At 47.7% G+C, this 27,736-nt stretch overlaps 1 protein-coding gene across 1 annotated transcript in view; it reads left to right on the top strand.

The window, feature by feature from the left end:
* ACAP1 (ArfGAP with coiled-coil, ankyrin repeat and PH domains 1) overlaps positions 1-27,736 on the top strand; it is a 240,526-nt gene that overhangs the window by 176,908 nt on the left and 35,882 nt on the right. The window contains exons 9-15 of the mRNA XM_085637553.1: positions 12,153-12,227; positions 19,107-19,219; positions 20,272-20,323; positions 20,812-20,912; positions 21,928-22,039; positions 23,706-23,905; positions 26,567-26,636. Coding sequence (XP_085493679.1) covers positions 12,153-12,227; positions 19,107-19,219; positions 20,272-20,323; positions 20,812-20,912; positions 21,928-22,039; positions 23,706-23,905; positions 26,567-26,636 — 723 coding nt within the window. The remainder of the gene's footprint in view (positions 1-12,152; positions 12,228-19,106; positions 19,220-20,271; positions 20,324-20,811; positions 20,913-21,927; positions 22,040-23,705; positions 23,906-26,566; positions 26,637-27,736) is intronic.

The following is a 27,736-nucleotide window of genomic DNA, read 5'->3' as shown; positions in this document are numbered from 1 at the left end:
CCTTTAAAGCGGAGTCGTGAAAGTTTGTTGTCCTAAAAATTGGGTTGTGGCTTTAAAAAGTGTGAAAGCACTGCAATGCTGGGGGGGGGGGGGGACAGCCTGCAATGCGGGGGGGGGGGGGGCAGCCTGCAATGCTGGGGGGGGGGGGGACAGCCTGCAATGCGGGGGGGGGGCAGCCTGCAATGCTGGGGGGGTGGGGGGGGGGGGGGTGCAACAGCCTGTTTCTGAAAACAGAACAAAAACATTTGAAGGGCCCCTTAACTGTTCATCCTCCAGCTAAACTCATATTTTATTGGGGGTGGGGGCGGGGGGGGGGGGCTGCAGCCGTTGAGGCGTCCGTCTGGGGTCATCTGAGAGGGAGATGTGGGGTTTATTCATTTGATGGGGCTGTGATGGCATTTAATACAGCGGAGACTCGTATGAAGGCGGCGTAATTCGGGAATATTTAAGGGAGACCAGGAATTCTATATGCTCCAGAGTGATTCGGGGTACCCTGTTTGGGGAACAGGTTTTGGCATCATAGCGCATAGACATTCCCGGGGATGCTGTGTGCTTCAGGGAGGGTCGGGGTGATGGCAGCCGCTTCAGGGGTGTTCGAGGCAGCCGTGACCAGAACCAGGCGGTGGGGGCGCCCGGAGAGCCCCGGCTGCCCTCCTCTGCCCCGGCTGCCCTCCCCTGCCCCGGCTGCCCTCCCCTATCCCGGCTGCCCTCCCCTATCCCGGCTGCCCTCCCCTATCCCGGCTGCCTGTCCCCGTGGACCGGTACTCCGCACAGGAGGAGGCGGGGCGCTCGCTTCCTTCCCGGCCGGACCTCAGGACGAGGGATCGTACGTGGCAGAGAGGAGGCCGGAGCGGACGGAGATGGCCGGAGGGGCCGAGGGTGGCTGGACCTGGGTGAGGGGCGCTCCAGGTGTGTGGAGGAGGGTCTGCGGTATCGGGGTGGCACCGTCTGCTCGGGGGTGGTGGGGCGGTGACTGGCAGGGGGCAACTTTAGGAGGAGACATGTAATTTATGAGGAAGAAATAAAAATGAAAAAAAACGGAGTGGAACTTGGAGGGAGAGGTAACAATTGGAGATAGTGAGGAGGACAGGGGCAACGAGGGCGTGGGGTGAGGGACAGTGGGGATGAGAAGAGGTACTCAGCTAAACAAGTCAGAGGGTGCTGCCGAGGGAAGAGTGAGACTGTGTTTTCGGAGTGATATCACGGTACCTTGAATGGGACAGTACCGGTAATTCTCAGCAGGGACAGTGCCGGTACTTCTACATCTGAGCAGAACGGGTATGCTTTGAATGTGGCAATAGCAGTACTGTTGAAGGGACAGTACCGGTTCTTTTCATCAGAGCTCCTGTGCTTTCAATTGGACAGTACCGGTTCTCAGCAGGCTTCTGTGCTTTGAATGGGACAGTACCGGTTCTTCCCGGCAGTACCTGTTCTCAGCAGGCTTCTGTGCTTTGAATGGGACAGTACCGGTTCTCCTCAGCAGGCTTCTGTGCTCTGAATAGGGCAGTACCTGTTCTTCTCGATCGGACTCCTATGCGTTGAATGCAACTGTACCAGTACTGCTGAGATTTGAAGGGACAGTTTTGTTACTTCTCAGCAGGACTGGTATTCTTTGATTGGACAGTAACAGTACTTCTGTGCTTATAAGAGCCCGTTTCAATACTTCACAGTAGGGTTGTTATACTTTGAATAGGACAGTAGCACTTCTCAGCAGGCTCCTGTGCTTTGAATGGGACAGTACCGGTTCTTCTCGGCAGGCTTCAGTGCTTTCAATAGGGCAGTATCGGTTCTTCTCAGCAGTCTTCAGTGCTTTCAATAGGACAGTACCGGTTCTTCTCGGCAGGTTTTCTGTGCTTTGAATGGGACAGTACTGGTTCTTCTCAGCAGAGCTACTGTGCTCTGAATAGGACAGTACCGGTTCTTCTCGGCAGTACCTGTTCTCAGCAGGCTTCTGTGCTCTGAATGGGACAGTACCCGTTCTTCTCAGTAGGCTTCTGTGCTTTGAATGGGACAGTACCTGTTGTTCTCGGCAGGCTTCTGTGCTTTGAATGGGACAGTACCGGTTCTTCTCGTCAGGCTTCTGTGCTTTGAATGGGACAGTACCGGTTCTTCCCGGCAGTACCTGTTCTCAGCAGGCTTCTGTGCTTTGAATGGGACAGTACCGGTTCTCCTCAGCAGGTTTATGTGCTCTGAATGGGACAGTACCGGTTCTTCTCAGCAGGCTTCTGTGCTTTGAATGGGACAGTACCGGTTCTCAGCAGGTTTATGTGCTCTGAATGGGACAGTACCGGTTCTTCTCAGCAGGCTTCTGTGCCTTCAATGGGACAGTACCGGTTCTTCTCAGCAGGCTTCTGTGCTTTGAATGGGACAGTACCGGTTCTCAGCAGGTTTATGTGCTCTGAATGGGACAGTACCGGTTCTTCTCAGCAGGCTTCTGTGCCTTCAATGGGACAGTACCAGTTCTTCTCAGCAGGCTTCTGTGCTTTGAATGGGACAGTACCGGTTCTCAGCAGGTTTATGTGCTCTGAATGGGACAGTACCGGTTCTTCTCAGCAGGCTTCTGTGCTTTCAATTGGACAGTACCGGTTCTCAGCAGGCTTCTGTGCTTTGAATGGGACAGTACCTGTTCTCAGCAGGCTTCTGTGCTTTGAATGGGACAGTACCGGTTCTCCTCAGCAGGCTTCTGTGCTCTGAATAGGGCAGTACCTGTTCTTCTCGATCGGACTTCTATGCGTTGAATGCAACTGTACCAGTACTGCTGAGATTTGAAGGGACAGTTTTGTTACTTCTCAGCAGGGCTGGTATTCTTTGATTGGACAGTAACAGTACTTCTGTGCTTAAAAAGAGCCCGTTTCAATACTTCACAGTAGGGTTGTTATACTTTGAATAGGACAGTAGCACTTCTCGGCAGGCTTCTGTGCTTTGAATGGGACAGTACCGGTTCTTCTCGTAAGGCTTCTGTGCTTTGAATGGGACAGTACCGGTTCTTCTCGGCAGTACCTGTTCTCAGCAGGCTTCTGTGCTTTGAATGGGACAGTACTGGTTCTTCTCAGCAGGCTTCTGTGCTTTGAATGGGACAGTACCGGTTCTTCTCAGCAGGCTTCTGTGCTTTGAATGGGACAGTACCGGTTCTCAGCAGGTTTATGTGCTCTGAATAGGGCAGTACCTGTTCTTCTCGACCGGACTCCTATGCGTTGAATGCAACTGTACCAGTACTGCTGAGATTTGAAGGGATAGTTTTGTTACTTCTCAGCAGGGCTGGTATTCTTTGATTGGACAGTAACAGTACTTCTGTGCTTTAAAAAGAGCCCGTTTCAATACTTCACATTAGGGTTGTTATACTTTGAATAGGACAGTAGCACTTCTCGGCAGGCTTCTGTGCTTTGAATGGGACAGTACCGGTTCTTCTCTGCAGGCTTCAGTGCTTTCAATAGGACAGTACCGGTTCTTCTCGGCGGCAGGCTTCAGTGCTTTCAATAGGACAGTACCGGTTCTTCTCGGCACGCTTCAGTGCTTTCAATAGGACAGTACCGGTTCTTCTCGGCAGGCTTCTGTGCTTTGAATGGGACAGTACTGGTTCTTCTCAGCAGAGCTACTGTGCTCTGAATAGGACAGTACCGGTTCTTCTCGGCAGTACCTGTTCTCAGCAGGCTTCTGTGCTCTGAATGGGACAGTACCGGTTCTTCTCAGTATGCTTCTGTGCTTTGAATGGGACAGTACCTGTTGTTCTCGGCAGGCTTCTGTGCTTTGAATGGGACAGTACTGGTTCTTCTCGTCAGGTTTCTGTGCTTTGAATGGGACAGTACCGGTTCTTCCCGGCAGTACCTGTTCTCAGCAGGCTTCTGTGCTTTGAATGGGACAGTACCGGTTCTCCTCAGCAGGTTTATGTGCTCTAAATGGGACAGTACCGGTTCTTCTCAGCAGGCTTCTGTGCTTTGAATGGGACAGTACCGGTTCTCAGCAGGTTTATGTGCTCTGAATGGGACAGTACCGGTTCTTCTCAGCAGGCTTCTGTGCCTTCAATGGGACAGTACCGGTTCTTCTCAGCAGGCTTCTGTGCTTTGAATGGGACAGTACCGGTTCTCAGCAGGTTTATGTGCTCTGAATGGGACAGTACCGGTTCTTCTCAGCAGGCTTCTATGCTTTGAATGGGACAGTACCGGTTCTCAGCAGGTTTATGTGCTCTGAATGGGACAGTACCGGTTCTCCTCAGCAGGCTTCTTTGCTCTGAATAGGGCAGTACCTCCTCTTCTCGACCGGACTCCTATGCGTTGAATGCAACTGTACCAGTACTGCTGAGATTTGAAGGGACAGTTTTGTTACTTCTCAGCAGGGCTGGTATTCTTTGATTGCACAGTAACAGTACTTCTGTGCTTATAAGAGCCCGTTTCAATACTTCACAGTAGGGTTGTTATACTTTGAATAGGACAGTAGCACTTCTCAGCAGGCTCCTGTGCTTTGAATGGGACAGTACCGGTTCTTCTCGGCAGGCTTCAGTGCTTTCAATAGGACAGTATCGGTTCTTCTCAGCAGTCTTCAGTGCTTTCAATAGGACAGTACCGGTTCTTCTCGGCAGGCTTCTGTGCTTTGAATGGGACAGTACCGGTTCTTCTCAGCAGTGCTACTGTGCTCTGAATAGGACAGTACCGGTTGTTCCCGGCAGTACCTGTTCTCAGCAGGCTTCTGTGCTTTGAATGGGATAGTACCGGTTCTCCTCAGCAGGTTTATGTGCTCTGAATGGGACAGTACCTGTTCTTCTCGGCAGGCTTCTGTGCTTTGAATGGGACAGTACCGGTTCTTCTGGTCAGGCTTCTGTGCTTTGAATGGGACAGTACCGGTTCTTCTCGGCAGTACCTGTTCTCAGCAGGCTTCTGTGCTTTGAATGGGACAGTACCGGTTCTCCTCAGCAGGTTTATGTGCTCTGAATGGGACAGTACCAGTTCTTCTCAGGATTCTGTGCTTTGAATGGGACAGTACCGGTTCTTCTCAGCAGGCTTCTGTGCTTTGAATGGGACAGTACCGGTTCTCAGCAGGTTTATGTGCTCTGAATGGGACAGTACCGGTTCTTCTCGGCAGTACCTGTTCTCAGCAGGCTTCTGTACTCTGAATGGGACAGTACCGGTTCTCCTCAGCAGGTTTATGTGCTTTGAATGGGACAGTACCGGTTCTTCTCGGCAGGCTTCAATGCTTTCAATAGGAAAGTACCAGTTCTTCTCGGCAGGCTTCTGTGCTTTGAATGGGACAGTACCGGTTCTTCTCGGCAGTACATGTTCTGAGCAGGCTTCAATGCTTTCAATAGGACAGTACCGGTTCTTCTCGGCAGGCTTCTGTGCTTTGAATAGGACAGTACCGGTTCTTGTCAGCCAGGCTCCCATGTCCTGAATGGGACATTACTGGGTTTTTTCATTACGTCACCCATGATCTGAATGGGACAGTGTCGGTTTTTCTCAGCAGACCTTTGAATAGGACAGTACCGGTTCTTCTCAGTAGGGCTCCCATGCTCTGAATAGGACAGTGCCGGTATTTCTCAGCAGCGCTCTTAATGGGAATGTAACGATTCTTCTCATCGGGACTTCCATGCGCTGACTTGGACAGTACTGGTTCTTCTCAACAGGACTCCCGTGCTATGAATTCACCTGAATCAGTACCTCTGTGCTTTGCTCGGTACACGGCCGCCCCATCACATCGGCGCTACTTTGCTTTGAACTGGGCAGTACCGAGGGCCGGACTGGCCACCGATTCCACCGGGCATTTCCCTGGGGGAGGTCACAGGAGGCCGGTTTGTGAAGGCCCAGGACTGCTCCTGGTGTCAGTCACTAGTCCACTTCCCTGGGGTTCACTGGAGGTGGCCCAGAGTGGGCTTCAGGAGATGAAGGGACAGACAGACAGAAGGATACATGTATACAGAGATCTAATGCGATATATATATTATTTTTTTACCAGAGCCCCTTTTGCTTCCCAGTCCGGCACTGGCAGTACCTGGACTCGGAGCTCCTCTTCGCAGAATGGGACAGTATCAGCACTGCTCCTCAGCTGGGGTACTAGACTTTGAGTTTGGAGTACCGGTGATACCCAGCCGGGGAGCAGTGCATAGCGCTTTGAGTGGGGCTGTTTTACCTGGGAGAGTAGCAGCGCTTCTCGGATGCTACGTCCCTGCCACTGCTGTACCCCCAGTCTGCCAGGACAGTGAGGTTTCCACCCCGGTCCGCCGGCCGGACTCAGCTCGCGGGGACGTGTTTCGAGTACTGTGCTCGGGTCCCCCCCGGTTGGCGGGCTGTTATTTCTTCAGTGAGCTTTACATGCATGATTTGGTGTGGGGGGGCTTTGGGGTGGAGGGAGTGAAGGGGGTTTGGTAATGAGGATGGCGTGTGCATTACTTGCTCCCTTTAAATGTATTAGGTGTGTGTGTGCGGCATGTTCTGTGAGGGCTTGTTGGTCGTGTCCGCTCAGAAACGTTGCCTGGTGGGCTGTGATGTGGCCTTTCTGTGCGGTGCTGGGTCTGGGAGGCTCTGGGTGTGTGTGAAATGTTTCCTCTCGGGTTCTCCAGCTTGGAGGGTTAATGCTCTGTTGTGTTTCTGGGTGGCATGGCCTGGTAGCTGCGGGGTTGCTGCTCTGTCGTGTTTCTGCTGGGTGGCACGGCCTGGTAGCTGCTGGTGTTGTGAATGCAGCACACGCTGCCGATATGATGTCACTGCGCTGTGTTAGGTGTGCGTAAGATGCTGTTTCTGCTGTTTTCTGCTGGTTTCTTTGTGTCTAGTGTTTTATGCGGCAATGCTCGTCACACTCCAAGCCTCATTTGTGGCGTACATGTGCAGTGCTGGGTTTATCGTAGGAGTTGTGTTCAGTGCAGTAGTTGTGTGCAGTGTTTCTTAGGGGTTGGCGGTGTTGAGAGCCAAGGCACATCTGTGCTGCGATGCGGAATGTGCGGTCCCATGTGGTCTGTTGGATGTTTGAGTGGAAACATGTTCTGGAAAGCCGCGTGACTGCGTGTCACGAGGCCACCTGTGTCCAGTCCTCAGTTGCCATATTAGTGCATTCTGAGGACCGCTCATTGCCACTTGAATTATGCGGCAGGGGAGCACTAAATTAGGCGACAAGAAAGGCAAATTCTGCTACATAATGCGGCTCATTTTTTTGACCGTATTCATTATTTTGTAAGTTTTTACGCGTGGTAATACTGTCTGGGCAAATGTTTCACCTCATTACTACCAGTTTAAGAACAAAATGCAGAAATAGGCAACTGAAATTTGACCAGTTTACCTTTGAGAGGGACCTACCACTGCACGGAAACATGTCGGCTCATTTTTAGTAACTTTTGATCCGTTTGAGCTAGAAACTATCTTTTTGTTGAAATTTGCAGATTATGTAGCAGATGATGAATTATGTGGCAGATGCGGCAAACCGTTATTATGCAAAAAATAAAATAAAAAGCCTTGGATGCAGAGTCGCATAAATCCAGTGGCCCTGCTTGTAGTCTTGTTTAAATTCAAGTGAACCCATTAGAGCCCGACACCAGAGGTCTGTGAAAGGAAAGCTTGGACGGGAAACGAGCTGTCTTTGTGACACGGAGACCCCTGGTCACCCCCTGTAAACCGGAGATACGTCGAGATTCCTCTTTTCCAGTCCACACACAGCGAGCTCGGCTAGGGGCAGGTGGGTGGGACCAGGGTAGCTGCTGCCTTGGAAAGTGTGAGTAAGTTTAGGCACTGAAGCTTTTCTGCTGAACTCTCACTTGTCTGCTTCCTGTTTTTCTCTGAACTTCCGCCTCTGGTGTCCGCTGACCCGCCAGGCGCTCCATGCACCCTGCTGACGCAGATTCCTGTTCTGGTGGAGGGGACTGTGGGGAGGTAGCTGGGTGGTCTGGAGGTGGAAAACTGGATGGGCGCGATTGGCGTGCGCGACGTGGTCTCAATCGCAGTCTGTGATTTCAAATGCTCTCTATGCTACTGGATTCAAGCTATCCTGGCTGATGAGGGGTGAAACCTCTAAACCGGTCCTAGGATGCTTGTTTCCAGTCCAGGGAGGACCTGGCTTGGCAGTTTGGGCTGGACTGTCCCATGAGGCACAGGGTCAAGATTGATTTGCATATGGCTGGACTGGAAAGGCATGGTGAGCAAAAAAACAATGGACTTAGGCCCAGCTCTCTGTACAGGGGTAAATGTTTGACATTGTTCTGCATTCTGTCCATCCATTGTGTTTTTTTGTGTGCATATGTCACCCGAGTGGTACGGGTATGCCCAGACGTAGGTCCCGTGCTCTCCATGCCACTAGAATCAAGCTATCCTGGCTGAAGAGGGGTGAAACCCCGAAACCGGTCCTAGGATGCTTGTTTCTGGTCCAGGGAGGACCTGGCCTGGCAGTTCGGGCTGGACTGTTCCCACGAGGCACAGGGTCAAGGCTGATTTGCATATGGCTGGGTCCAAACTGGGGTGGCTTAGTGGGCAAAAGAACGATGGATTTAGGCCCAGATCTCTGTACTGGGGTGAATGTATGACATTGTTCTTCATTCTGTCCATAAATTGTTCTTTTTGCAGGAATTATTAAGTGGCGGCATCATGGGCATGGATATCCTGCCGTGCTGCGCCCTGTACAGAGCCCCACTCAACTAATGTGACTCGCGCAGATTGGCAGGGTGGAGGACAAAAGCCTTGACCAGCCGCGGCCTGAACTATCAAGTGTGGCGCACCACCCAAGGCGTACCACCCAATTGCCTAGAAAGTAAAAGAAGCCAAGTGTGTGCTGAACCGCGCCCGTGTATCCTCATGATTGCTAACCGCATGTGCCAGTAGGTGGTTTACTAGACAGCGAGCCGGTGGGGTCGGGCCCAAAACTTTATGAAAACTGCCGTCGCCTGCCCGTTCACACTGCAAGAGACAGCAGGGGCAGAAGGACCCGCCTATTAGTGTGTGCCAGTGGGCACTGACTCCGATCGTCCTGATGTGGTGATAAATCTGTGCCGGCAGCGGGTGCATAGTGTTACATTGAAGCAAAACCAAAGGGGATGATCGACGGAGTGTTGAACATTGCAAGCACTCACCCCCAGTCAACTGATCTGGGTTTAATCCATCATCATTCATTAGCTCTCTCCGCCACCCCAGTTCAGACATGGCCATATGCAAATCAGTCTGACCCTGTGCCTCATGGGAACAGTCCAGCCCGAACTGCCAAGCCATGTATTCCTGGTCTGGAAACAAGCATCCTGGGACCGGTTTCTGGCAAATCAGCCGTCATCAGCCAGGCTAGCTTGAATCCAGTGGCAAAGAGAGCAAGGGACCCATGTCTGGGCATACCCTGCCAACTTGGGTCAAACAAAGCAAAACCAAAGGGGATGATGGACGGAGTGTTGAACATTGCAAGCACTCACCCCCCAGTCAACTGATCTGGGTTTAATCCATCATCATTCTTTAGCTCACTCCGCCACCCCAGTTCAGACATGGCCATGTGTTACATTGAAGCACTGTGCAGCCTGAGCTCAACCAGGGCCCTCAAGCCGACCGGGAGCAGTGCCCAGTGCGCGCTGCCACTGCAGCTTGTATAGTGCATAACTATAGCACCCCTCCAGGTGCCAGCTGAGGCGGCGCTATTATAATGTGTGATATTGAATTTCAGTGCTGTGATGCGGATCACCTCACTGAAATGCGTTAGTCTAACGCCTGATGTGTGCTACTTGGCAGGGCTGGAAGTCTACTCCAATGAGCGATGGTAGCTGACATTACTACTCATTGACTGCTCACACTGGTTGGTTATTTCAGACTCCCACACAAAGTATGTAGTCCCCCTTTGTCTAACAGTCGGTGATCTGACTTTGTAGATAACATCCATTTGGTGATTGATTGATCTCTGTCGGCCACACCACTTAATGATAGGCCACTGGAAATCTCTACCAACTAATGACTGGTTATGGCAAACCTTACCACCCACAGATTGGTCATTAAACACACCAGTCCGTGGTTGGTCACAGTCCCTATTGATCGTGCTGCTCAGTCATTGGCCAGTGAAGATGTACTAGTCCACGATTCGCCTTTCCAGACTACATGAGTCAGCAATTTACACTTTTTAATTGTGTTCTATGCTGTCTCCTTACAGCCACGTGATGATACCATGGACCATTAATCAGTACAATGGAGTAATTGGTCTGTTAAGCCCTATCAGTCATTGATTGATCTTCTAGATATTACTTCCTTAGTATCTATGAGTTGTTGATTGGCTCAAATAAGTTGTACATACAAAGCAGGACAAAGAGTCCTCCAAGGGAGTTCTTGTTTGAGGCCATTTGTGGTGGTGACCAGGGGAGAAAGAAGTCCTTTCATTCCTTGGCTGCACACCGCCTCCTTGGCTTTGCGATGGAGAAAGGTCCCATGCATGGCTCTGGAGATCACATGCTGTCGCCTCAAGTTCATTGTAGAAAGATGTGTAGATTTTTGAGCCCAGCCTCAGCGCACAAGACAGTCATGCATGGTGCCGAAGGCTTTTTGTTGCATATATTGCAGCCAAGAGCCAGGCTTTGAGGCCTTCATGGGCACGCTATTTACACCTTCCTTATCGAACATCACCACCGTCTGCTCCCCAGGCTGAAGGGACGGTCAGTGGTGGCAGGACAGACCTTTTTACGTGTCAACGCTAGGAAGAGACACTTACCGGCCTTTCCTGCACTTTTTAAATTAGTCTGCAGTCTTCTGCGCTTCCCAGATCCAAGTGGGCTATGGATGACAGGTGCATGGAGGGGGCATGTGGAGTGTGCATGATGCTTGCAGATGTAGCCTTACTGGAATCCATTTTGCTTTTCCAGACAGTTATGTAAATTGCAGGGCTTGTCCAGGATATCCCAGTAAATTGCAGGGCTTCTCCGGGATATTCCAGTAAATTGCAGGGCTTCTTCAGGATATTCCAGTAAATTGCAGGGTTTCTTCAGGATATTCCAGTAAATTGCAGGGTTTCTTCAGGATATCCCAGTTAATTGCAGGGCTTCTTCAGTATATTCCAGTGAATTGCAGGGTTTCTTCAGGATATTCCAGTGAATTGCAGGGTTTCTTCAGGATATCCCAGTTAATTGCAGGACTTCTTCAGGATATTCCAGTGAATTGCAGGGTTTCTTCAGGATATTCCAGTGAATTGCAGGGTTTCTTCAGGATATTCCAGTGAATTGCAGGGTTTCTTCAGGATATTCCAGTAAATTGCAGGGCTTCTTCAGGATATTCCAGTAAATTGCAGGACTTCTCTGGGATATTCCAGTAAATTGCAAGGTTTCTCCGGGATATGCCAGTAAATTGCAGGGCTTCTCCAGGCTATTCCAGTACATTGCAGAGCTTCTCCAGGATATTCCAGAATTCTTTTGTAGTGGGTCAGACATTTGGGTGGGCACAAGAGAATAAAGCAGGCCCTTTGAAGCTTCTGGAGTTCCCTTATCCTTTTCCTTCTCCATTGTTCTCTGGAAGAGTTACCCCCTTTCCCCAAAGTTTGACAGGTAGTTGAGTGAGACAGCCCCCATCTTTTTCATCTTTGTTTTGGATTTCCCCTGACCAGAGACTCCCTTGTTTTAAAGTGCACTCCTAGAAGCCTCACACTGTGAAAACAGAATAAACCCAACACTGAGTTCCTGAAGACAGATTTCAAAACATTGTGCCGAAACATGTTGAAGAAGCAGTGGCTTGTGTTCTGCTGCGTCCATGGTGTGTGTGTTCTACTCGAACTGCATTACTCTGAGTGGTAGAAAAGTCGCTGTTAAAATTGTGCTCAGGGATTCCAATCAAGCCCTAATCAGTAACTTTACAAATATTTTTTATAGTATCTGTTTTATTGTGTGGAGTTTCTTTCTTGAAAAATGCTAAATTTATAAAATGTTTAGATATTTGTTTACTCAATACCTATGAATGCTAAAACGTCTCCATAGCTAAGAAGTAATGCAACAGACTATACTGCATAATTTTCCTTTAATTGGATAACATGCCATGTAATCTGCTATTCTGGACATGTTTCAATGAACCATACCACATAATGTGGTCCTATTTTCTCATATAATTCCTGTGGACCTCTCTCTGTTGGAGGACTCGCACAATGTTCCTCCTTGCTGTGTCCTGACATTGAGCTTTGACCCCGCTGTGTCCTCTTGTCATCATAACCTATGTTGTTTGCACCCTGTGTGTTTTCTTCAGCTCCATCAGATGGTCTTGGAGACTGCGCGTGAGAAGAGGGACATGGAGCAGAGGCACATTGTGATCAAGCAGAAGGTGAGCAGGCTGGGCTGTCTGTGGCACCTTTGGAGTGGAGGGCCGGGGTGGCGGCTGGCTTGGTGTATTGTACGCCATGGTTTCTAGGGGGATGCTCATACCAGTGGTTGGCTCCAAGTGCTGTTGGTCCTTGTTGGCCATGTGACAACCTAGCCTGATATGAATGGCTGGGAGAGTGTCTGTTTCTAGTGTGACATATGTTGGAAGCATTGGGGGTGGTGAGGGCCAGAGAGGTGCTCTGGTCATGTCTCTGCGGACTTGTGATGCGTTTAAGCATATCGTTGATGCAGAAGAAGAGTGTGATGATAGGTCACATGTTGATACTAGGCTTAGATTGCCTGGTTGGTCACATGTATGTTTGTAGTGTATCCTACATGGGAAGCATTGGGGGTATCCCGTTGTCCGCAAACACAAATAAAGGGGGCAGTTGGGCCTTTAGCTACTCCCTGGACAAGAGTATCATCGACGTCTCCCCAACAGGACACTGGGGATCGGACACTCTATCACCCAGAAGCACTCTGGTTTGTGGGTGGGATCTTGTTGGTGGTGGCGGTATTTAAGGAATAGATGAGCTGAGTTCTGTGCAAACTTTGCTTGTTGAAACTTTAGTTGATGCATTGGACCAGAGAGGTGGATCTGTTTCGGTGGCGCTTGCTGCCTTTTTCATTCTGATTTTAAATGTGGTGCCTGGAGGTGTATCCTGCTGTTTCTGGACAGACTCTTCCCAGAGGCCTTAGTCAGGTCAGTTCCAGCTGGTTTAGGTGTGATGTGTATTCACAGCCGGCTCATTATTCCCTTGTTGCCAAGGCACGCCGGTGCCCGGCAGAGACCTCCATGGAGACTCCAATCCTTCAGGTGCAGCAAGTTTCAGGAGGGGAGCAGTGACATTGCTCTTGCAGCCTGGGGTGCATGGGGTGCACATCTCCACCTTTACGCTAGGGGAATCATCTTTTTGTGCAGCACAGATGCATGAGGTCCTATGGCCCCCACTATTCAGCCATCAACTCGTGAACCACACATCCCACATACATGATGGAATCCTTCATACACGTCTCAGACATAATGAAGGCAGACGACCCTACTTATGGGCAGTGAAATGACCGGTCATTCAAGAGAGCCAGTTGGCTGTCTCCCTACAGGGGTACAAGTAAAAAGGCCTCAGACCTGACTAGTCTCACGCTGCTACCACCGTCGGTCACCACAGAACTTGGTTTGAGAAGCCCTTAGCCACTTGTTCAAAATGGTGATACATTTCTGGTGCCCCCCCCAATACAAGCGTGAAACTCGGATTGGAACAAAGAATTCAAACACGGGTAACATCTCCTGTGTACTTTGCATGACTGTCAAGCTCACTGGAACAAAGCACACAGGGCCATCCAGAAAATGCACATGTTTGGAGGGGGCACACCTTCCAAAACCCATGCAGGGCACATTTGTTCTGACAGCTCCATCCTCATACTAACATAACATTCTTCCATGCAACCTGATGCCCTCCGCTGCACATCACGATTGAGAACATACTCCTTTGCCCAGGATTCATGGAACACCGTACTCTGTGACATTGGGAGGGCTCACACCATGGAGTACATTTACAAAGGGGTCCCAGAAATCACCTCCTGTGGCTCGACAATCTGCAAGAGTATACCACCATAGAGCACATGACCCACCATCACCCACTCCACCATGCCTGGTTATCGTAACCACTTGCAGAATACATTTCGAGGAATATGGAGAGAAAAAAAGAAGTTCCAAGGAGTCTTAGACAAGCTGCACAAATGGGAAAGCTTTGGAGCTTAGAACCATCTAGCGGGAGGGAGACTAAATTAAGATAGAAGTTGTGGTAAATATTTCGTTGCGGTTCTAGGATGCCCCTTGGGATGTGCTTTTATCGGAAACAATGGAGGTGGCAAGTCTTTTGGTATTTCCGGAGTAGCCTTAGGTAACCCTTCGGCCAGAAGTGGATACATACCATTCATAAGGGCGTTTCTTTGTCTGTCTATTTGTTCTGATTTTACTCGGGTACCTTCCTCAAGTAATAGATTTTCTCGAACTTTATTTGAATTCTCCTTACCCTTATCTTCCTGTCTGAGTGCTTTTTCTGTACGTCTATATGATTCTTTACGCCATAATTCAATGGCATCTTTCTGTGACTGTCTGGCTTTCTTTTTCCATAATTCTTCTTCTACTCTCATGATGCAATCTGCATCCCAGGTCCCCGTTGCGGGCCATCTCTGATTTTCTGGTAATTCTTTGGTGTAGTCCACCCATAAATCAAGAAATAGTACGGCATCTAGGCCATGCTTATGATACATGAAGTACCCTGGAGTGTCCCTAGGTGGGATGGGAACGGCTTCTTCGAGTACACCTTTTCTAGTTTTGATCTGTCTTAGTTTCGAAAAGAGTGGCATTTTTTAGACCTTATTACTAGAACACACTTTATAAAAACACAATAATGAACAGTCATTCACACAACAGTATATAGAACGTATTTCAAAACATTTAACACTTAACAATTTTACGAACAATGATGACTAATAGAAAACTAGTTACGGACATAATACTGACACTAGATAATACTTATTTATATGCAAAACATACTATATATACTGCTAAACAGTACAGATACACTGCTAAAACAGTGCAGACCGGATTTGTGTACCCAAACCCGTCTTGACCGGCACAGACTATGTGCACGTTAAATGCCTCCCCGGTAATGGTACTCACCGGGTAGCTCGGAACGGAAGGCCTCGGAACGGAATCGAAACTGGACTAGACCGGACCGGACTGGACTCGGAACTTCGGAACCTGGCGGGTCTCTGTATACCTCGGATCTTGCTCTCTCAGCTAGGCTCTGGTCGGGATACTTCGCACTTCTCACCGCCTCGTCTGGGTGTTGATCGCAGCCTCAGTCGTCCCCGCTTGGCCGGAGGGAGATACAGGAAATCCTGCAGATACGCGTTTTTGTCCGTTCAGCTGTGGCAGGAGACCGGGCCTGCAACGCACCGCCGGCGCGTGAGATGAGAAAGTGTCCCTATTCGGGCGCCAATTTATGTGGTAAATATTTCGTTACCGGTACTATTTTTTATGCGGTAAAGTCTATTAAGAATAACTCAGTAAAATGAGAGGCAGAATCCGTGGTATTAGAGGTTTAAAAAAGGCTTTATTCCTATACAAAGGAACACAATTCGAATTGTTGGCGTTCTATTCCATCACCACGAAAGTTCAGGAAGGAAGGGCATATATTATTGACAGGTAATCATTTTTATAGAAAAGGCATTACAGTGAAACAGATGTAGTAGGCGTATCAACTGATAAGACAAAATATAATATGCATGCGTAACTAGAATAGGCGTAACTAGAAAACGTCTTTATACATGATGTCATAAGTGGGTGGATCCATAAGAGAATCCGGCAATGTCAGCAGAAATATTTGGCAGAGATGCGTGCGCAGCCGCATGACGTGTGATTGACGTGCAACTAGAGGGAGAAATGACTTGACATTTAGCTCTACATGTGGAGACAGAAGTCTGGGGTTATGTCAACCTAATCCCAAATCATATCTAATATCCTATGTTTAAAGAACTGTGTTATCCAAAAAGAGAGGTCTCTTAGGATAGAATCTTATTCTATACTGACTATACTGACTGTTAGTGCGTGTACAAGCGTCTAAGTGTCTACACTAGATGCGAGGGGGTAGGAATATTCCATGGTAACAGGGCCATGAATTACTTGCATGAGGACAGCGAGGCCTGGCCCCTTTGCACGGTAGCTGGAGGAATGTTTACCTAAACTACTAGACAGGAATGCATCGGATGAGGGGCGGAGAAGATAATCTTGAAGGTGAAATACAGTTTTTGGCAGGCGACGGGCTGGATCAGGCACCGTTAGCCGCGCAGGGAGTAAGACAAAGTTCATGGTCACAGATGCAGGCTCAGACTGGAGCTTTCAGAGAGAGAAGGCAGGAAAAGGCTTGATGACAGAATTCGGGCCTACTCGCCTGAATCTGTAAAATGTGGAAAGTGAACCACATAAAGTCGGTGGCCTTTCATACTTAGGAATGGAATATCTGACCCATTCATGGTGGATCTGAAAGAGGACATGTTGACGGTGGACGCACATATATTTGCGTCTTCAAAACTGGAGCAGGAGGGAACATACATGTACTTATAGCATGTACATGGAGCCGTTGGGGTCTACGATAGGGGACATAACTGATCACAAAATTCATATTTCCTCAAAGTAAGGAAGTAAGATAAAATAGGGATACGTAAAATACATGTTCATGCTGATTGTACATAGACTGTAGAATAGGGACACTGACATTTTGTGGTGGTGTGGGTATATGTGGGTATTTGTATTGGTTTTGTGGCCAGGTCCCGCTGACCAACACATCTTTTAGTGTTGGTGACATGTGCTTATGTAGCATGTGTGGGAGTGTTCACGGATACAAGATTGGTAAGATCACACTGATATTTGTCTAGCACAACACCCCACACATGGCCCATCCCAACAATCACACCCAGACCTACATCCCACAAACACCCCATGTCCTCACAACGCACACACATTCTACAAACCACTACACGCCCTCAAACTACCAAACACAGATTCCAACTCCAGCTAATTACTGCACATTCAGCATAAGTCCAGGCTCTTGACATCACCACCCTCATCCTCCATCGTAAGCTTGATGCATTATTTTCACAGAAACATGGCTCGCACTCATATCCTCCCACATCCCAGACATTCTTATCCCTGGGACTATAGCACCCAGGGTACGGACTGCTCCTGTCCCACTCGACAGGCAAGAGCAAAGCCATCCACCATATCTTCAGTGAAAAAAATAAAGAAAACCTGACTACAAATTGCCAAGACCAAGCCTGCTTCTCCCCTGACACCCATTCCTCCTCAAAGTGGTCATCCTTCAAAGCCCTCTCTCTCAGATATATCACCGACACACCCAACTTCTACAAAGCTCCCTCAAATGAAGATGATGTCTTACCCTCCTTCATCAAATCCCTCTCCGTAGAAGCTCTTTCACCCCTTCTCCCTGTTGTCAATTCCTCGCTCACTCAAGGAATTTCTCAGAATCTATCCAGACAGGTCAGATCCTCTTACTCCTGAAGGACCCTCAGTAGACCGCCATGAGCTCGCCAATAACCTATCCTTCATCAGCAAGATAATTGAAAAAGTGGTCTGTTCTTTACTCCAAGATCACATCAACGCCAACCATCTCCTCCACAACTCCCATCTTGCTTTACATTGTGTTGGATGGAGATGCTGCCTTGCAAATTCTAGATGACCCTTGCCTTCTGACATTGATGGACCTCTCACCTGCCTTAAGTACAGTCAACCACTCCTCCCTCATCCACAGTGTGAAATCTCTTCTGGGATTCACGGGCAATGTCTTGAACCTCTTCTCCTCCTACCTATACAGCTGACATCAGTTCATTCATGTGGATGCCTCCGGGTCCCAGAAGCATCCCTATCACCTGCCGAGTCCACCAGAGTTTCATCTTGTCTCCTGTCATCTTCAACCTCCACATGGAGTTCTCTAATCATCAACAACCGCATCGGAATTCACCCATCTGTTGATGATACACAACTCTAGGAGAAAGCCTTCCCTGATCCAGACATCCAATGCCTCAGAAAATGCCCACCCCTCCTCCAGACCTGGATGACGAACACTTACCTAAAGATCAACCCCTCCAAAACCGAATTCCTGTTATTTGTGAGGAACAACAAGCAACAGCTAGTCTAAACCTGGCAAACTTGGATGGATTCCTACCCCAAATTTCACAGCATGCCAGTTCAGTTGCATTCACCCTAGCCACCCATCCACCTTCAAGTAATGCAATGCCCCCCCAAAAAAGTATTTGCTACCAGCTCTCTCCACGAAGGAAAGTGAGACCATTGGTCCCAGAATGCAACTTCAGAACTGCTGCCGTAACCCTTGCACTCTCACATTTGGTTTTTGGTTTTTGGCAACACTTTCCCATGGCATTCCAGACTCCACGCAGGCTCCTCTTTTAGGACATCCTCCATGCTGTAGCACATCTCATCCAGGCCCTGGAGAAAGATGACCATATCACGGACGTCCTGATGGAACTCCAGTGATTCTCCTGACCATCCCACACCATCCACAAAACCAGCTCCATCATTTACAAAGCCCTCAGGACGAGAACCTTTGAAAGAAGAGAAAGTTGGACTTGTTCATCTGTACACCCAGGATCTGAATAACTTCCCCGTATCCATGAGGATCACCCCAACCGTGGTCCAGTTTGGGAAAGCGCTGCAGCCTCACCTCTTCAAAGAACATTACATCACGATTCAGGAGGAGTCTGATTCTGATGCCAGAGTCCAGCTACCTTTCCATTCACTGGTTGGCTGTATCTTCGCCTTTGACCCTACAGAGCTCCGCTGCATTTTGGCTAGGTTTTCATTATACAAATAACACATGTACAGCCATACGAATAACACTTATTACACAGACGCACTGATTGGTTATATGGACACTGATTATGCTGTAATTGCCTTCATGTGCATCCTTCTTCAAATGGCTGTAATCTTTGGAAATAGTGCACCACTGTAGTGCGGCCTACAAACTCTTTTTTTGGTTAATGCGGTTGATGTGTGGTAGACAAGATATTGGAAGTGCCTTTTTTGAGCTGATCTGCGATTGTCAACCCATAAAGTGTCTGTGTAGTTTACGTGAGAAGCCAGAAGCAGCAAGTGAGGGACACGCTAAGCGTTCTACAAGGAGATATTGGGTAGGAGTTTCTTTTGTCATCTGGCCACAGTGTTATTATAGAATGGCCTGTACATGTGTTGGGCATTTTATAAGACCATTGCTTATGCATTGTCCTCTGTCTTATCCAGGACTTGTCCCACGATGATGCCATGTTCGAGTTCAGAGCAGACGCGCCCAGTGGCATCGTAATGGAAGGATATCTCTTTAAAAGAGCCAGCAACGCCTTCAAGACATGGAGCAGGTGAAAAGACGTGAGCACCATGAGCGATCATGTGCTTTTAAAAACCATAACTTGTTCATATTTTGCCTTTGTTCCCATCTGCCTTAACTTTGATTCTATGGGATTTAAAAACCATTTGTTATAGCAATTGCAACACATTAAATGGTAAACATTGATTTTTACAAATTTGATGTTGCCCCTTCTTATGTTTCTGTGGGTTAATTCCTCCTGTATTCTTTTTTTTTTTTTTAATTGGGGGAGGTTTCCTTTCAGCCACTTCAGCCCCCCTATGTCTCACGTAATTTCAGAATGTTGCACAAAATCACAGATGGTTCCTGTTGTACTGCATTTGCACGCCTTTCTTTCACCTTTATTTACTCAGCGCAGTGTGTTAGGAAAAGCTTTTTATATCCCCCACTTCTATTCCTCCCTAGTTTTCCAATAAAAAACAATAACAAGTGAAGACATTCAACAACGGTTTTCATTTTGAGTATATGATTTATAATAACTGAATGCTATCAGTTTCTTTTCTTCTTCAAGTCTGTCCCAGTCTTCACCGCCATATTCTTGTCCCCGCATCTTTCTGAGCAGTTGTTTGTATGTTTTCCTGTATTGTTGTCTTCCCTCTGTCTCGTACTCTAGTTCTGGTCAGTGTCATTGTGCCTTCTTCTATCATCCTCCTCTCTCCCTTGTTAGTTTCTGCATCAATTTATAAGTCTCTGCTGCCTATTCCTCTTTTGGACATCAACTTCTCTGTCAAACGTGTGTGTCCTTGCTACCTTCCTCTCTGCCTTTACTGCACTACCGAGCTCATCGTTTGCCGGCTTAACTTTGCGTCCATTCAGATGTCTCTACCCCGTCATTGATCTGACGATCAGCCTCTCTTGCAGTGTCTCTGCTTTCCCTCGACACTGTTCCCTCGCTGTTTGACGAAGGACTTCTTTGCCAACAAATTCCTTGGTTTCTCAAGCTTTCAGCTCTTTATTTGTTAAAATGTATCATTAAATGGCAGAACGTGAAGAGCGACCTCCCCCTCTTCCATGGTGATAATGGAGTGATGTTGACTTTTGCAGGCGGTGGTTTTCCATCCAGAACAATCAGTTGGTGTACCAGAAGAAGCTTAAGGTGAGTAAAGAGTGTCAACGTAGCGGCTGGGCCCAGCTGAGATGGTGCAGATCGCTATCCAAACCCTACTCTCTGCTTCTGTGGTCTTCTCTTTTGCCTTCTTTCTTATTTTAGAAATAGAGACGAGCTCAACAAATTGTTGTACTTCTCACATTGGTGTTGGTTGTGCCCAGATACATGCCCTCAACCAACATTTCCTAGTATTTCTCCACCTTGTGTTCCTTTCTCAATCATGATGAGACATTGAGTCCAGAAGGTAATTGACTCTGCTTTCAAATTGCCACAGTATTGCTGTTCCCATAATGCTTGAATCTGTTGTAGATTCTCACGGTGAATGGTTTTGGCTCAAAAGCTAAATTTCTAGCTTCCATGATGACTGGCTTGCTTTGCCACTACAGGCATCTGCAACCCCACCCAAATCACCCTGCTCTTGATTATTCTGGGGGAGTTGCCTCACCTTTGACACAGCTGCCTCTGTTCCTCCACAGGATAGCTTGACTGTGGTGGTGGAGGATCTCCGGCTTTGCACCGTCAAACCTTGCCACGACTGTGAACGTCGATTCTGCTTCGAGGTTGTCTCTCCATCAAAGTGAGTTCTCTGGGATTCCTCCTTTCAAGAGTCTGCTGCCTTCATGGGTGAAACACAGAGGTTGATCAGTGCTGCCTACAGCACATATGGCAGGACTGCCATTGTCATGCTCTTTATTGCAACTGTCCAATTCTGTTGTGTAGAACTGTAAATGTGGGGGGCTCAGTTGTATTTTAGAACAAATGTTGGGAGAGGGTACATTGTATGTGTTGAATTGGATTTTGCCAGTTTGTGTTGTATTGTGTGGTGTTTTCTTTTACTTTGTTAAAGTTTGTGTTCCGTAAACCTATATGGTCAGTGGTGGCCTGTCCCATACTTGCATGTTGAGTTTATTTTGGAGCTTTGAGTTCTATAGTTGTATGCGGCTGGATTGTGAATGCTGGCATCTGAGAGTAACTGTTGATGACTGGGTGCCTTCGTTTTGTGGTAGTTTATGGTGAGGATATGAAGGTTTGATTTCTACCTTCTATTTAAGACTGGTTGTGAATGTTTGAGTTGTGTAATCCATGTGAGATGGGCAAGTAGATACTTGTGTTTTATTGGGTTGATTTCTGTTATATAGACGTTTGTAAAGCATTGAGCCGTATCCAGGTGAGTAGTGTAAGGAATTGATAATTAGATGTGATTATCCTGAACATATTGTTTTCTAAAAATGTGAGGTTTGTATGTGTCCAAAGGCCCATTAGGCTTTAGGTGTTGATGTGTTTGAGTTTTAGCAGCATTGAGTGTTGATTTTGTGTGTGTCTGTGGTTAACGTGATGTGGAGCTTTGATTTGTGATGGTGTTCAATCTATGCAATTTAGCCATTTGTATTGGGCTGTGGAAATAAGATTTGTTTAGTTGGGTCCCAGAGACTTTTATATAACTGGGTGATTTTGAGCTCCACTGGGTTTAGTTTGTGAAGCCTGGAGTTGTGTTTTGGTTCTTTTTATTGTGTTGGGCTGCATCATGTTTGGTTGTTGGAGTCTTTCCTCCTGTTGATATCTTACGGATCCCCTGACCCTTTCCCTGACAGGAGTTGCCTGCTGCAGGCTGATTCTGGGAAGTATCACCAGGCCTGGATCTCTGCCGTTCAGAACAGCATCGCCACTGCGTTCTCGGAGAGCCGGGAGGACAGCACAAACATGGTGAGCTCTACGATTTGATGTTTATCAGCAGAGCTTAGTGTGGAGTCTGTGTACAGCCCAGCACAGTGCTCTGCATGACTTCATCAAGGTTCAACAGCACAGCCTTCTGGAGATTGGACCAGTCCTAGTGCTGGAAAAGCAGGCAGTGACGTAGGCCAAGTATGCGATTCTTGTGTAGACCTTTTTACTGGAAAATCATAGGTTGTGGTAGGCCAGATATATTGCAATGTATAGGTGCCTGTTCTTGAAATGGGGGTGATCACAGATCCGGATTGAGTTGTGGGCACATACCTTTGTAGACGTAAGCATTGGTGCACCAGAGGATTCTGCAAGCTCAACTCAGCAATTGAATATCACATAGCGCTTTGTGCATGGGTTGAGGTGCTTTGAAAGATTCATGTGTTTGTCCTATGTTGGAAGGGAGAGGCAGTGGTGCAGGGTTTGATGGAGGTGAGTTGGTAATGTATGTAGCGTAGGGAAGCAGGAAGGTGCAGTTTTAATAGCGGTATACTTGTAATGGCATGGGCTTCCTGTAGCAAAGCGAGATCCAGGTTCCAAAGGAGGTGCTCTGGTAATGCAGCAAGTGTGGTTGTGCCAGCAGGGGATGGTCCAGCTTCCGACTGAGGCGCTCTGGTAATGGTACGAGTGGGGTTGTACTAGTAGGGGTGTGATGAAATGTTTAAAGGAAGTATCAATATCAAAACTAACAAAGGTGACGGACTCAAAATGGTAGCACTTCACTTCCAATATGCTGCTGCCTTATCTGGCTGTTAGTGCACAAAATCTCCAGCACCATTCACCTAGTGATGCCTCAGAGGGGAAATTCTGACAAACAATTTACATTAAATGGAGGTGCACTGAACATAGAAAAGAAGTCCAAAAGTGTTTTCTATTTTTCTTTGTTTAATTTTTATTTCAGATAGATAGATACACAACCACAGCCAACGCGTTTCGTTCCTTAAAGATACAATTTCTTAACGGAACTTCTTCAGGGCTCAAAGTGACAGCAAATTAAATGCAGGCTTTGGAGTTCAAAAATTGAAAAATGACGAATAAATAGTGTATCCCACTTGATAATGGAACTATCCAGAGATCAGAAGATATTCAGATTGGTCGTAGAGGGTCTGACTAAAGCTAAAAACCAGTAGTTGAAGTTTAAAGTATTAAGATCCATTTGAATGGTGATTGACAAAGATTCATAATGAGAATCTGTACTGTTCCTTCAATTCAATTCCTGAGTTATATTGTCAAACGACATCAAAAGTAGATGCTCAGTCTAATGTCAACATATTATTGATTAAACACCTTATTAAGCGTTTTCCAGTCACATCCCGATTCTCCGACCGTCGAAGAATCGGGATGTGACTGGAAAACGCTTAATAAGGTGTTGACATGCACCTGTAATGGTATGGGTGGGTTTTGCCTAGTGGGGGTAGTCCAGATTTAGGGGTGCTCTCATAATAGCACAAGTGGAGTTGGAACACCGGTGATGGAGGGTTTTATAGCAATTCACTGGTAACAGTACAAGCGAGTCCCAACAGCGGGATATTGAGATGCTGTCGGTCAGGATTAGGGGTCATGGACCTCAATGTAGCTGAAGAATTACAGAATTCGAGGGCACAGCCCATGCTGGGTTATTGTTGAGCAATCTGCTGCTGTCTTTCAGAGGTTAGAGAGACACTCTTCCATGTCAGCAGCAACCATGGACTCTGGATCACCGAGAGAAAACATGGACAAGAGGGCCCTTGACCAGATCCAGCGAATCCATGGAAATGCCCAGTGCTGCGACTGCAAGGAGCCAGCGCCAGAATGGGCCAGTATCAACCTGGGCATCACCCTCTGCATCGAGTGTTCAGGGATCCACAGGTGAGGCCAGCATCACCCTCTGCATTGAGTGCACAGGGATCCATAGGTGAGATCTGCTTCGGGTGCACAGGGATCCATAGGTAAGATCAGCATCACCCTCTGCATCGAGTGCACAGGGATCATTAGGTGAAATCCGCATCACCCTCTGCATCGAGTGTTCAGGGATCCACAGGTGAGGCCAGAATCACCCTCTGCATCGAGTGCACAGGGATCATTAGGTGAGATCAGCATCACCTTCTGCATCGAGTGTTCAGGGATCCACAGGTGAGGCCAGAATCACCCTCTGCTTTGAGTGCACAGGGATCAATAGGCGAGACTAGCATCACCCTCTGCATCGAGTGTTCAGGGATCCACAGGTGAGGCCAGAATCACCCTCTGCATCGAGTGCACAGGGATCATTAGGTGAGATCAGAATCACCCTCTGCTTTGAGTGCACAGGGATCCATAGGCGAGACTAGCATCACCCTCTGCATCGAGTGTTTAGGGATCCACAGGTGAGGCCAGAATCCCCTTCTGCATCGAGTATTTGGGATTCACAGGTGAGACCAGAATCACCCTCTGAATCGTGTGTTCGTGATCCACAGGTGAGGCCAGCGTCAACATTTGCATCAAGTGCACGGGGACCCATAGGACGTTTTCTCTGATGGTGCTACATTTGGGCACTGCTTAAAAGACTTAAGCTTTCAACTGGGCCGGGCTGTGCCCCAACGAAGTTCCACTAGTTCAGATTCGATGATGGTGGGCTGAGTCTGATTTTAAATGGCTCCTAAATTTTCTGTGTCCCCAAACACACACACACAACTCCTCAATAGAAGCCATCCTTTTTAGCATGGTTATCCATCTTAGTTAGTCTGACAGATGCTAAAAAGCAGCATCCCACAGTGGCGTTGCTCTGTCCATCTCATAATCTGAAGGCAGATTAGTCATCGTCGCTCATGTCCATTTCTTGCATAGATAATTGGTTGGCTGAAAAGCCTCCAAACAGTGCCCTAGCTGGGGGGGGTGTGGGGGTGGTCTGCCCCTGGTGGCACTGTTTTTGGAGGCAGCAGAGGTGAGCAAGTTGTGTCGGTCGACTACCACCATCCCCACACCCCCAAGAACAAGTCACCCACCGGCCTACGGCCGCCAGACCCGCCCCAGAGCAAGTTATCCGTCGGCTTCCCCCGCTCTTACCTTCACTGGGCGGCAAACTTAGGGTCCGCCCCGGGTGGCAGTAGGTCTAGCTACGCCACTGATTCCAAAACTAGACTGTGGCCAAGAAAGGACCTGTGATCACACACACTGAGATTGCATATAGAGTACAGGAAATCATGCCCCGGCCCAAACTGTGCAAAGAAGCGTAAGAACAATGCGAGCGTTTGGCCAGACGTTTAGCTTCGATCCCTGGTGTCAACTCCACCTGTGCATGTTCGGACACTGATTTCCATCGTACTTGTGGTCGATTAACTGCTAAATCTACTGATGGTTGGGAACCGCATTAGATCCCATCTTGACATTTGTTCTCAACCGCTGTCGGTAAGAGCAGTATATTGCTGACATGTCGTGTGAGATTGTTTTACGACACCCTTGCTTGTGTGATTCTTTCATAGTGCTACATCACCCGCTGAATCGCAGTTCAGCTGGTTGTGCTCCCAGTACTTGAATCAAGCCCATTTCCCGTTCCTTCATTGGCACAGCCTGGCACTTCAAATGGGCTATGCTGCCCTAGCCCAAGGCACTTTTGATTGAAGTTTGCGTCTTTGCTTCGACTTGACCGATGGCAAACCTTAGGTGATTGTAGCCTGTCTTTGAAGGGGGCAGTTTATCCAAAAACTTGTGTCCTATTTTCGTATGAAGCTCAACAGAGCAGAAGGCGCAGGAGAGCTTCCTCTGTGGCGAAGAACATACATGGTTATTTTTGTGAATGAAACCTTCAAAACTGTACTGTAAAATGCTTTTTTGACCCATCTTGAGTTGTAGAAATCGAGGACAGGCTTTACATCCTTCCCTTTATACCTCACTGCTTTACCTTCTGCCCTTTTTATAATTTTTCCTTTTATAATTCATTATACTTTTTTTCTTTTTAAAACTTCTTTTTAATTGAGAGTCCACAAAGAGTGTTTCCATTTTCTTTAAATCCCAACCCTTAATACTTACCATAGTTTTCCTTGTTTTTCTGTATCTAGAGGTAATTTAATCAAGATAAACATGTCACCTTTTTGGCCATTGTCTACTGGTGCACAGCACATCTTCATTATGCAGAAGGCCTTACAGCTTCTGGGGGTAGGTCGAGGCACTGGATTTATTCATGCAAATCCATAGCTTGCTGAGGAATGGTGGCAAACTGCAGCTGCTAGTTATGTATTACCTTTGCTCCTCTAAACAAGAAGTTAGACTGACCCCACCGTGAAATGGCTGGGTGAAACTCTATAAGTTACAAAACTATTGACACAGGTGAGTATCCTTTTTCTTCTGCGAGTCCCTCTAGGTCCTTAACTGAGCACCTGTCCTCGTTGTCACTTTCCTCAAAGGGCAGGTTTCTGTGAGAGGGTCATGAGTGTTGGTTACACATTGTCTGCGTCCACCTTTTGAGGTTGCTTATTAGGCCTCTTTCTGTACTTAGAATCTGGTGTTCCCCACTTCACGCGGCATCCCTCTTACACCCATCTCTTTCTTTTGCAGGAGTTTGGGGGTGCACTTTTCTAAAGTCCGGTCTTTGACCCTGGATTCTTGGGAGCCAGAGCTGATAAAGGTAAGGTGTGGAGCAAGGTGGACTCCAAGGAGGGAATAGTGGATTAAAGGGAGTTAGGATTCATCATGTTGAGGAAGAGGTGGGTGGCAAACGAATGTTATTGTTTCAAGGCAGAATTGCATTTTTTCATCAGCCATCGAATGTCCTACCTGGTGATCGTGGGTGGTAAAGTGTATGCTCATGAATTTTCTTTCTGGTGGTAAACTTGCTGTTACTCATGCAAAGGAGTATAAATTTAAGGAAACAGTTCAGTCCCTAGCTCCCATTGATGCCTTATGGCTGCATGGTGTCTAAACGATTGATCCACAAGATTTCCCAGTGGGAGAAGTGTTTGGCTCTGTCTCTGCCAAGATCTTTTGGGAGAATCGGTTTTTAATGCTTGAAATCCTAATTGCATGATGTTAGGGCAATTTCCACCGATGCTTTTGCCACTACTGGGTTTAAACTTTGCGTCCTTTTCCTGCTTTTATGTTTTGTCAGTAAATTGGCACAGAATGTTGTCACATGCATCATTAACATTGGTATTTATTTTCTTTGCTGTGCTTTGAATGCATATCAAGGGCCCCTTAATGATGTTATTGCAGTGGCCACAATTAAAACATGGCTTTGTTTGTTCGGATTTGTTATCACCGGGTGTTGATCAATTCTTTTATGTTTTACTTGTAGCATAGGGAGGAACAGGGGACTCCACAGGAGTGGTCTTGGGTTTTACTTCTAGGGTAGGGAGGCATAGGGGACCCTACATGAGTGGTCTTATGTTTTACTTTCAGCATACGGTGGCACAGGGGACCTTACAGGAGGGGGTCTTATGTTTTACTTTGAGCATAGGGAGGTGCAGGGGACACTACAGGAGTGGCCTTATATTTTACTTCTAGGGTAGGGAGGCGCAGGGGACCCTACAGGAGTGGGATTATGTCTTACTTCTAATGAACGGAGGCTCAGGGGACCCTACAAGAGTGGGCTTATGTTTTACTTCTAGCATAGAGAGGCGCAGGAGACAGGAGTGGCCTTATGTTTTACTTTTAGCATAGGAAGGTTTTAGGGGACCCAACAGGAGTGGCCTTATGTTTTACTTTGAGCGTAGGGAGGAGCAGTGGACC

Source organism: Triturus cristatus, chromosome 12 (genome assembly GCF_964204655.1).
Source record: "Triturus cristatus chromosome 12, aTriCri1.1, whole genome shotgun sequence".
Classification (NCBI taxonomy): Eukaryota; Metazoa; Chordata; class Amphibia; order Caudata; family Salamandridae; genus Triturus; species Triturus cristatus.
This window is presented reverse-complemented; position numbering and strand designations above follow the sequence as displayed.